Source organism: Ctenocephalides felis, unplaced genomic scaffold (genome assembly GCF_003426905.1).
Source record: "Ctenocephalides felis isolate EL2017-DRISC unplaced genomic scaffold, ASM342690v1 CF-g0.4_SCAFFOLD_03571, whole genome shotgun sequence".
In the NCBI taxonomy this organism is placed as follows: domain Eukaryota; kingdom Metazoa; phylum Arthropoda; class Insecta; order Siphonaptera; family Pulicidae; genus Ctenocephalides; species Ctenocephalides felis.
In genome coordinates, this window is record NW_020539725.1 from 38,274,020 (window position 1) to 38,286,334 (window position 12,315).

At 29.7% G+C, this 12,315-nt stretch overlaps 1 protein-coding gene across 1 annotated transcript in view; it reads right to left on the reverse strand.

The window, feature by feature from the left end:
• Positions 1-2,343: 2,343 nt before the first annotated feature.
• The window catches only part of LOC113386014, a 191,956-nt gene continuing 181,984 nt past the window's right edge, over positions 2,344-12,315 (reverse strand). Inside the window, exon 8 of the mRNA XM_026623826.1 lies at positions 2,344-2,565. Coding sequence (XP_026479611.1) covers positions 2,344-2,565 — 222 coding nt within the window. The remainder of the gene's footprint in view (positions 2,566-12,315) is intronic.

Consider the following 12,315-nt stretch of genomic DNA (forward strand, 5'->3'; position numbering starts at 1 on the left):
GTTCTTGAAACATATGCAAGACCTATCAAACTGAACTTTATTACTTTTTGATAATTGGATAGATACTTGTAATACTATTATCATCAGATTCATGAACTCTCCTAGGACTTACAATTCATGAATATTTTATTCTGTGTAATATTTGGGTGTGTGCGAGAGCACTTGAATAAGGCATTTGCTCTACTCAAAGTAATCGGGGGTATTGTGCTTGAGATTCCGCAGGGTCTCTTGTGAGTTTCTAATATTACAGGTAAACGTAAGTGCTCTTGGGTTGTTTCTGTCTAATGAGCCATATTTAGTGGCTATCCAGAACGAATGAATTTTAGATTAAAATTTATACTCGGTGAAATTGAGCCTCAAAGTCTAATGCTTTTGAAATAATTAAGTTTGTTCATTTCACTTCATGACATACTTTTTACCAACCGAAAATCATGCAACACAAACTGTAATATTTAAAAACCTTTTATTTAGTTCGAACTTTTGTACTTCGAATACTTTGTACCCTTGTGTAAGCTTATAAGATAGTAATTTTATATAAGATAGTAAACAAGTTTTTACTATCCCATATAATATAAATAACTGATACACTATACTAGATATACCAGATATCAGATATGAGTAAATAAAATTATTAAAAAAAATCAAACATTAAATATTAAAATCATCTTAAAAATATCTATGCATATCTAAGTAATCAATTTATGTATCAAATAGTAGTATATAAAGTACGACGAACTTTACATATAAACTAAAATTCTACAAAAGTTAAGTTAAAATTATTAAACTGTTTACATAAGCAAAAATCAACGTTCAACTGTTATTAAAATATTAAAAATAATTCAAAGTAACGAAATTGGGGCAAAAGATTGCGGAACGATAAGAAACAATTTCCGACAGTAATCACGTGGCGCAAAAAATGTTTTTATTAATTTCGTTTGCATAATATTTTACTCATTGCACCATAAAAGGGTTGAATCTAAAATCGAAACGTACACGAAATCAAAAATATGCTAAAATAATATAATTTCGTTTTTCATTTTTGGTAGCAGAATAAAATAATGATATTTTTTAAATAATGAATAATAAGAAATGCATGAATAAATTATTAGTCTTTGACATAATTACAAAAGTTCTATACATTTCAAGTAATATATGTTTGTTTCATTAAAAAAACTTGAAATTTATATGGGATTCTATCAATTTCAATAATCATCTTCAAGATATTATCAAAAAATTATTTTGTGAATGAATATCGAAATAATGATAATTTTTCTACTTTTTCATGAGTATCTATATTGTTCAGTCATTTAAGCTTAAATTAGGCAAGAATCTCGGAATTCGAGATTTCCAGCTGTAAGTCTGTATATACTTGTATATTGACATCCTAAAGTTGTCTCGGAACCTACATATGGTAGGGAGTCAATACCATATGAAAGTTTTGAGACAAGTTTAGTATGTGAATATAAAAGTATTTACAGCTATCTCGAATTTCGAGGTAAACTTACTATAATGAGGGGGCTAATACGTTAAAATCAGTAGACATCGTTTTTTTTATATAATCCAATTATTACTTTAAAACTTTTTTCAATTATCAAAATAATACAAAAGTTACAATTACCAAAAGTGGTTCACATTCCCCTACCATTGATCACACAAATAATTGCTGTTCATAAATCTTGCTGGGAGGTAGCAAAACTGCTATAATGACGTTTTGGTTTATTATGAGCATTATTATTTGTAATGATGTATATTTTCGGATGTAGAGAAGTGTCATAAAACCGTACTAATAATTGACAGGTAAAATAATCTTTCGTATTCCATATAACGCTCGAAAGTACATCAATTATTTTATTACAACAATCAATGTTATCGATTTTTTTATTTGCATAGATTTATTGCCGATCAAAATAATATACATTTTTTAAGGCAATATGCTGAGTGTAAATGCACTTAAGAGATTATCTCCTATGAGCTATCTCGTTTTTTTATTTTTTGATATTTTATTTAAGATCGTATGTTCATATTTTTTCAAACTTCGAGTGGGAGTTTCCTCGCTTAATTCTTTTAAATATTTGTTCGGTGACCTGGTAATTTTTCGTGGAATTTTTTGCTCCTTTCTTTTATCATTTCATTAATAGTTTTAATTTTTAAATCTTTATGTAGAGTGTTAGTGTACCAGGGTGCGTTTGTTATCAATTGCAATCATTATAAATACTCACGTTTCATCGTAAATTTCCGATAGAAAAAAATATTCATCTTTCGTAACAATAACGAGTTTTGTTCAATATAAATTAAATACCAAAATAAGAAAAGTTCATTATAAAAAGCTTTAGATAATTTTACTCACCTCGCCCGAACTTCGGGATGGGCAACCGCAGCATGCAACGGCGAATACGGTGGAGAGTTGCTGTCGCTACTAAGCGACATAGGCCATGCCAGTTGTAAGAGCGATTCTCGGACGAACACTTCCCAGGGACTATAGGCTGGAGATCCGCCGCTATCACCGCTATGAACGCGCTCTGAACGTTGGAGACGCGGCCGCGCGCGTCGCCATTCACGGTCCATCTGAATTGTAGAAAATTTTATTATAAGATTACAAGAGATAAATTTTTTTAAGATATAGTATATCTGATGTACAATATAGTAAACGACAGTAAAGCTAAACACTAGGGTTTGTCGGTTTTCAAAAGCCGGTCTTTTGGCGAAAACTATGGAATGGCGAAAACCGGTTTTTTAGTGAAAAAAGTCGGTTTTTACTGTATAAATATAAAATATATATAGACAAACCAACATATATAGCCAAATATAAAAGATAGATGAAAGCGTTATGATTCTTGAAATCATATCGGTTCAGTAGCATTTGATATCTTATGCAATGGTTTCCAGAAAGGGTTTGTATATATTACAATTTAGATTTCTATACCAGTGTATATATTACTTCAAATCAGTGTGACTTCTTCTTGAAGAAGTAACTTCCTCTACTTAAATTTCGAAAAAAAGAGTTTTTATCCTTAGAAGCCACAAATAAAAGAAGAAAAAACTTAGAATAATTATATCAGGCTTTAAAAACAATTAAGCAATAATTCGGTCGCAAGTATGAGAGTATTTTCTATTTCATTAAATTTTGTGAGTAAACAAAGGACACGTTTAAGTAGTAATTCTATTGACGTTATTAGTTTTTTGAAATCATATTTTAGTAAACAAATAAACAATTAGAATGTTTAAAATTAGCTCTAAATCACACTAAATTTGCGGATAGATAACAGAATATTCGACCAAAAAATTATTTTCTATATAAAATTCGAAAACTAAAACCGGTTTTCTGAAATGTCGGTTTTTGTATAAACCCTAAGAAACATTTAACTGGCCAGCAAGTGTTGTAATTAATAACATGCTTATGAATATCAATATATATTGATATAGGTATGATATAAATATAACATATATATATATATATATATATATATATAAATTTCAAATATTATAAATTTCAGAGCAAACTCGTTTAGAAACTTTATAATGTGTTTATAATTCATGCCTCAAAACTTATAATTTTTCCGGTTAATATGTAATACCAGCATTTATAATGTGTACATTTCCATTATATTTTATAATATTTTAATCATAAACTATATTCCAGTACGGAATAAGTTTAGTACTTTTATCACTTAAAAAATTAAATTATCAACAATAATATATTAATTTTTATGTAAGTTTTATCGAAGCAATTATAAAACATAATTACTTAATTTTTTAACAAAAATTTGTGCAGATAAAATGTAAATAGTACCTATGTACCCTGTTCATTTAATATTTTTCATGAACAGTCTATTATGTAACAAAAATAGCATTGTTATCAAATTTTATATCTCTTTTCATATATCTATACATTATTTCTGTAAAATCGTGCCACTTTTACCATACAAATGGTAAAAGTTCATTCAAAGCTAAACGCAATATCATGTTCTGCAAGCATTATAATTTTTATTCATACTCTCAAGTATGAATTTTATCATGAAATATGTGGCTATATTTAATTTATAAATAAAGTTGCGCGTGCAGCTACACAAAGGTTATAAAATGCAGCCAACATTCTTCAAAATTAAAATTCTTTGATAATAAAAATTGTACTTTGATTAATTTTACAATTTAAATGTCAATATCAATATAAATACATCAATAACACAATAATTAAATAAAATCATCATTATGTGTATATTGGGTATAATATTATATTGTGAGTTTATACGAAATGGGTAATCATGTGAAAATTCTTTACCTACTCTGTTTAAATAATATTTTACATAAACAGTCTATTATGTAGCTAAAATAGCATTGTTATCAAATTTAAATTCATTAACAGCTCTTTTGTATAAAATAGTTGTGTAAAATCGTGCCACTTTTACCATACAAATGGTAAAAGTTCATTCAATGCTAAACGCAATATCATGTTCTGCAAGCATAATAATTTTTATTCATACTCTCAAGTATGAATTTTATCATGAAATATGCGGTTATATTTAATTTATAAATAAAGTTGCGCGTGCAAAATGTTATAAAATGTAGCCAACATTCTTCAAAATTAAATTTTTTTGCTAATAGTTTGATTAATTTGAAAAATCTTGTAATACCAGCGTTCAAAATTAGCGTCGTATGAGCATTTTGTGCAAGTATGTTTAATAGATACATAAATTTTTACACAAACACGCTGTGAATAATTTTGATATTTTTACGAGTTGTCCTAATGATATCATAATTTATATAAGTGTGAGAAATACATTCTACGATCCGCATTTGAATGTTGAATATGAAGAAACCAAGTTAAATGTTGGGAATTACAATGATGTAGTATCAGAACACTATTTCATTATATATGAAGCTGGAGTAAAATTAGCGTTTGGCTTCACTATTACGTGAGTCAATGTAATGACAAAATTTTTTATTGACAATATAGTTAATAAGAATATTTTCAGTTAAAACAACACTTTCGGAGCGGCAACGAGGAAAGTTTTTTCTATATACTTCTTAACTTACAATCAGCTAACGTCTTTGGGCAGAGCACTCATCATTTATTTATATATAATATAGTTTTATGAATAAATGAAATTTTAAAATAGTCATGGCAGTCGTCTACACACTTGGCTTAATCAATCATTATCACCAAACTACAAAAACCGTTTCACGATAAACTTATTTGAATAAGTAAATATTATATGAATATAGTCGACATTGTTGGCGCAGAAAATTATTATATATTTTATTATTTTTAGTTGATTGAACGGCTTATAATTCTGTATTCACAGTCGTCGCCTAAATTGGCTCGATAATTCAATCTGAAACTAGCGTGGTCCTGAATAATTCAAGTCATGAAATATCGTTCCAGTCTAGAACGCTCTTTTGCATTATGCACAGCACTGAAACCCCTAGAGTACTTATGTTCACCGCTATAACAACTGCACAACATTAATACAATTTTAATCTTTGCTATTGAAACTCCATGGTTCCAAACTGAAATTGCTTGTTGATTTATGAGTAAAAATATAATATAAAATAAAATATAAAACTTTCCCTCGGCCAACGTTGAAAAGGATCATAAGTACGACGCAAATGAATTATTATTTATGGGTCTCTATGGTAAATGTTCAGTTTTTCACTTTTCGATTGAAATGTAATTAAAAACGTATTTTTATTTCCGATTTTATACGGTTTATTTGAGTATTTTACAACATCTAATTTTGATTATCTAGGTTGAAACTTAGAAATAAACGACAAACACCAAACTTCAACTTAAGGGGCACAACTAGTGTAACCGCCTAAAAAAAGATGATTTTTGGGAATTTATATTAAAAAAAATTTCATCAATCATTTCAAAACAATAAGAATATATTTACACATGTTTTAAAAATACATAGTCAAATTTTTGAAAAAAAAAATTAAATATTTTTTAAATTATCGTCGATCTCCAACGGCGCAAAAAAAGACCCTTCACTGCTGCAGTGATTCCGGCCTTCCACGTGGATAAAATCTCAAAAAAATTCTCGTTAAAGTAGATAATATTGTCTGTAAAATGACTTACAATAATAAAAAATAATTGAAAATTGACAAAATGGCGGCGTTTTAAAAAAAAGTCGAATTTTACCCAAAATTTTGGTCGTTTTTGGACTGCCAAAATTCGATTTTTGATCCGATCAAAAAATTGATAGTTTATTTTACGGAGAACTATATATAGAACATGTAAAAAAAATTGATAGTGATCGGATCATTTGTTTTTGAGTAATCTTTGCAGCAAATTCGGAAAATGCTGTTTCGAGAAAAACGCGTATAAAGATAAAATGATCATTATACTATATAGTATATATATATACTCTTTAAATGGCTGTGACTCAAAAACTATTTAAGATATCAATTTAAAATTTTGGTATGTTATTTTTGAAGGTATAACCTATCGAAATATGAAAAAATAGAAAATTCGATTATTTAAAAATTTTCACACTGGGTGTGCTCCTTGAAACATTATGACTCAATTAGCCAATTTAAAATATTGCTCATTATTATGATTTATAAGTGACAAGCACCAAGGATAGAGCATCTTTGCTCACATCTATGATATTTATGGAAAACCTGATTCAATTCAATTAAAAAATGTGTATCATTATATAATGTAGTTTGCACTTTAAGGGAGTTATACAAAGTGTTTTACCCTCCTCTCTCAAAAACTAGATATTCTGTTTCAATGAATTTTATATCCATTATATATGTACGTGTAAAACATGTGAAAAAAAAAATAGTTTTGGTAGTTAAAAAATCACAACAATATTTAGCAAAATGAATTACACCTATGGGTCGATCATAGTTTGACATGGCGTGTTTTCCATACCAAACTTTTTCTTTCGTGAATTGTCAAGTACCTAGATGTTAGGACTATCATGATTCCTACATTTGAGGTAAAAAATTTCAGTTAGCTTTTTTATGTAATTGTATACCATCGATACGTCAGTCTGTTCGTGTATGTGCTTTGTAGAATAGTAGTATCTTGTCAGTGGGTCTCTCGATTTCTCCAGTGCTAGTCTCAGTGCCTTGTTCTGTATTGTCTGTAAGATCGAATCTGTGGTCGTATTCCATATAGTAGAAGCGTGCAACAGTACTGTTGGAGAACCCAGGGGAAAGTTTATATAATATAATTATAACCTTTGCACTTCCGTTACTATGTAATCAAAGTATTTAATCATTCATTCTTGTCCCTAATATTTGCATTATGCTAAATTTCCACCACCGTTTCGAATATTTCATTTTCAAATCTCTTCTAGAGTTTTGGATTAAAATCAAATACATAATGCATTTACACTATACATTCACTAAATTATTGGTCTTTTTTTTATAAAAGCATGTATATATATATATATATGTATATATATATATATATGTATATATATACATATATATATATATATGTATATATATATATATGTATATTATTGTAACGACAATCGGTATTGTCGTCAAAAGGGTTGCATAACCACCAGTGCAATGACGCCCCACCACGCCCAATAGGGATGCCAATATAAGGTCCAGTCTGGGGTTGAAAAAGGGCATTAAGAATTGTATCATCCTCTGAGGAGGTCAGTGGGTCCACGCGCCAGGCGCTGGACCCGCTTTGTGTATAGTGGTGTGTGTGTTGTGCCAGGAGAGGAGAACCCGTTCCAGTAAAGGTCAGATGCATTATTGGTTTATAAACTATTCCCTCCGTTATCGTTACTCCGTTGATACCGTTTTACGTTAGTAATTAATAAAGATTTATGAGTACGTTAGGTTTTAGGCAAAGGGCATGACAGTACGTAGGTATTGTCATGCCGTTACACCTGTAATGATTAGTAATGATTAAATAAGCTAAAAGTACATTCTGTTTCATTCGCGTAGTTAGTTGGCTTTTCCACAGGTAATTACAGGGTGTTTAAAGAAGTCGGGTTAAGGAGTTGGTGTAACCCTTTCGTTGGGGATGCAACGCTAGACGTAATAATGGAAGTCGTTGCATATCCCCTAAGAAAGGGGGCATCAACCCCCCTCTAATCCGTCACAATGGTGAAAACGCATTCGATCCCCCATAAACCCCCCTCACAAATTTTTAATAATTGTAATAATTAATTATTTTTATTAAAAGCTAAGCGAGTCGCTCCCACTAGTTACGTGTACTAGTTACGTTAATTTCATGATAGATGTTTTTTTTGTTATAGTACGTTGTTCGGTAAATTTAGTAAATCTAAAAATTAATTATTGCGTAAATATTGTGGAAATTATAATTGTATTCTTTATGTGTATTACTATTTGTGTTTATCTGTGCATTTTTATTGGGTTCTTTTCGCGGTGATGTGGTTTAGTTTTATGTTAGTAGAATTTTACTACGTTGAAAATATAAGTGATTTATTTGTTTAATGTTTTGAGTATGGAATATGTAATAATCTAGTTTAATTTTATTAAACCAAATATGTTGTTTTGATTGCCATTTGCGTCGATGTTAAATTTGTTACCTAATATTTGTTAAGATTAATCCTAAAAAGTAAATAAAATTTTCGAATTTAAAGTTATTTAACTTATTTAAAATTATTAAACTCATATTTATTTAACCTATTATGTTTATAACATTACAAAAAATGTTCAAAGTATTATTTTTATTTGTAAAATCAGATTTCATTTGATTGTTGTGTGCGCTCATTCTATTTTTTTTCTTTCTTCTTTTTTCTGGATATAATATTACAAAAAATGCAATTAATTTTATTTTAAAAGGGGATTTATTTACTTGTTGTGTTTTGGTTCCATTTGTTCCCCTGGGTATAGAAGAAACTCGGTCAAAAAAAAACATTCATATCAATTTCAATTTCTGTAAAGCCACTTATAAATCGTCATATTCAAGTATTTTGTTTTGATAGGCTAGTTCGAAAGATTTGAAACACATTGCCCCTCAAAATATATTTCGTTTTCTTCGTAAATCTCAAGTTCCGTACACTTGACCCTATGCCACACACAAATCGTTTTTTTTTTCTGTCTTCGAAAACAGTTAATAGGCAAAATATTGTTTCACTAATCTCTAGTATTTTTTCATTGACATATTTATTCAAAGATGTAAATATATGGCCTGTGCCCTTTTTTTTCCGCTAGTGGCACTCAAAAATTTTGACCTGTGAAGAAATTACGGTCGTAGAAATTCGATTCGCTAGGGCCAGTCGACGTCAAGCGAAACAGCCCTCTAAGTGCGTTTTTTTTTTACACAATGCCTGGCGCCAAGTCGATACTAGTAAACATTTCATACAAAAAAAAACTTTCACTTTTTGTATATTTTTTTTTTCATACTAAATAATATTTTATAATTAAGTAGTACAGATAACCGCAAATAGTATTGAGTTGTTTTTTATTATTATTTTATTTTTTTTTTTTTGTGTTTTGTTGTCTTTCGTTAATCTCGTTCGCGAAGTTTGATGAGCCCTGTAATTACATAATTTTTTCGAGATGATTTGCGAATGAGACAGAATTACTTAGATTAGAACATGATAGGTATAGATAGTCAGATATAAAAAATACATAATGATTATGCCAGTAAGATTGATATTTTATTATTTTTTTAGTTTGTAATAAGTTAGGAAGATTTCATATTTTTAGTTAAGATTTTATTAGGTATAGGATTATTTAAAATATTACATAATTTATTAGGCTAGTAAAGATTGATTTTTTTTCTCTTGTTATTTGTACTTTCTTAATAAGTTAGTAACATTTTAGTTAGGATTTTGATAGGTTTAGGATAATTAGGATTAGTTTTGTTTTATATAATTTAAATATGGGTTTTATAATGCAACATTGGCATAAGTTTTGTTTTTTTTTATCATTGAAAGTGAAATTAATTGAGTTTTGTATCGTCGAGAATTAACCAAAGAGTTAGCAAATATTTTTAAAATGGAGTATGTTTGTTTTTATGTTGTTCACGGAGGGAATAGTAGTTAGCATGTCTATGATTGAATATGAAGTGAATTTTCGAGGAAACGCGCGGTAACAAGGGGCGCAAAGGCCGCGTATGTGGAAAAAAATTGCGTAGAGAACGCAAAGAGTTTAAAAAAAAAATGTATTAGCAGGCAGAAAGTGCCGAACCAAGATGTTAATGTTATTTTCGAGTTTATTGTAACTTTTTTTTCTCTTAATCGTTACATCATAGACATGCTAATTGTATCTGACCAGCTGGAGGGTTGTGTAATACATTTGTATTATGTAATTGGTTTGTAGTATTAGTATGTTTTTTATTCGTGTATTATTCGTTTTTTTAATATTTTAACGTCGTGTATTTTCGTGTTTTTTTCAGTAGGGTGATGCAATAATGAATTTAGTTTTATCGATTTTAATATTGTACTTTTCTATTTTTTTTCTCTTTCGTTTTTTTTTTCTTACGCGTATTAATGGCGTTCTCGTTCCCGCCGGAACGTCATTGCTTAGTGCTCAATTCGCGGCTTCATCTATTTGATCTTATTTAATTATTAATAATAGGATACGACTTTTCACCATAATTCATAATGGCAGCTAAGGCGATCAGTTCGACCGACGATTATGCGGCTTGGAAACCAAAGGCCTAGAAAACCTTGGTTAAATAGAGCGGGTGGGCAGGTGACATTTCCCTTCGAAAAGTCGTATTTCTACGAACACAGAGACAATTGCAAAGGTAGAACCCGGATTTGCAATATACGTATTTGTAGTTCGGCAATTAGATGAACGTTCATGTATTGTTCGGAATGATACGTGAACGGCTAAAGGCATTTTTTTTCGCTTTCTTTTCTTTTTCGCTTTTTACTAACTATATCTTCTTTTTTTCGTTGATCATACTAACTTCTTTTTATTTTAACTAAGATTTATGTTGCATTTTACTAACTTTAATACTTTACTATTTCATAATAAATTAGTTTTGTATCATACGCGTAACTTCGTTACTTTTTTTTTTTTTTTTATCCTCCTTTTCATTATTGCATTATCCGCTTTGTTCGCCATTTTTAATATACTAGAATTTTGTTTTTTTTTTATATTTATATATTTGTCGTTGTGTTTTTTGCCGTGCGTCGCGAAAGGTTTGGTTTGGTTTACGGATAGAGTTTATGGCCTATGTTACAAGGCGTTGAAGGTAATGCGAGTATTGAGGGCAATTGTTAGTTGAAATGTTAAATATGTTAAGGTGCCCAAATCGTTTATGTTTTATTTTCGTCGTATGTTTTTTGTTCACTGATAATGTTACCGTAAATCAAACCAAACAAACGTTTGTAGTGTATTACCGCGTTTATACCGTCGGCGTTTTGTTTAATTTTCGTGACGCCCTTTTATATGGACAAATTACGATTTTATTTTTTATTGAAAATACTTTACTTCTGCCTCGTCAATAGTTATTGGCTCGTGTTTTTGACCGCCCAATCCAGATTAAGGGATCCGATATGGCAAATAAAAATAATGAAGAAAGAAAGTATTAATCGAAAGAAACAGGAATGGATAATCTTAGATAGGGTGAAGTTGATATTTGGAATCAGGGTTAATTATACTTAAATGAATAGGTTTGTTTGTATAAACAAATATGTAAATCAAAGGATCGTGTCGTAGCCTTTACCATCTTTTTTTTTAATTATTTATTTTCATTTTTTTTCTTTTCTTTATTTTTTTTTATAAGAATAGCCCGTAGACAGCCCGGCTGCCGAGCGACGTAGCGCTAAGTCGTGGAGGGCCGAGGCATGCTATAGGGCACTCGCGGTAAACCAGTTAGACTCGACTCGCGAACGAGTACTACAAAATATCGCGAGGGCTCAACAAAAATGCCGAATTTGTCGTAGGCCAGTGGGTGTTAGGGAACACGGAAGTTGGTCTAAAGGGCCAATCAGACAATCTACAGCATACATGGCACGGGCCTTATAAAATAGTTGATAAACTATAAATCTGAATTATAAGATTGAGCGTAAAGTTAGAAACAGTTGCAAATACGACACGGTCCACGTTAGTGGAATAAAAGAAGAAAGAAAGGAAAAAATATTTCTTTCACTTTTCTCTTCGTTTTTTTTAATATAGATAAGAACTCATATATAGATGTACATATGTAAATAATTAAACATAATTATAGTAATAGGTTTAGTTTTAAGATTCCCCCCATTAGATAAGTCGTAAAACTAAGAAGACATATAAGAAGTTATAGTGGGATTTTTGTTTGTGGAGAGTAGGTTGTTGCAACATAAATTGTATAAATATAAGTCTGCAGGCTTATATCGGGACGCCATATCGGATTTACGTTTTTGTTTTATGGTTATATAT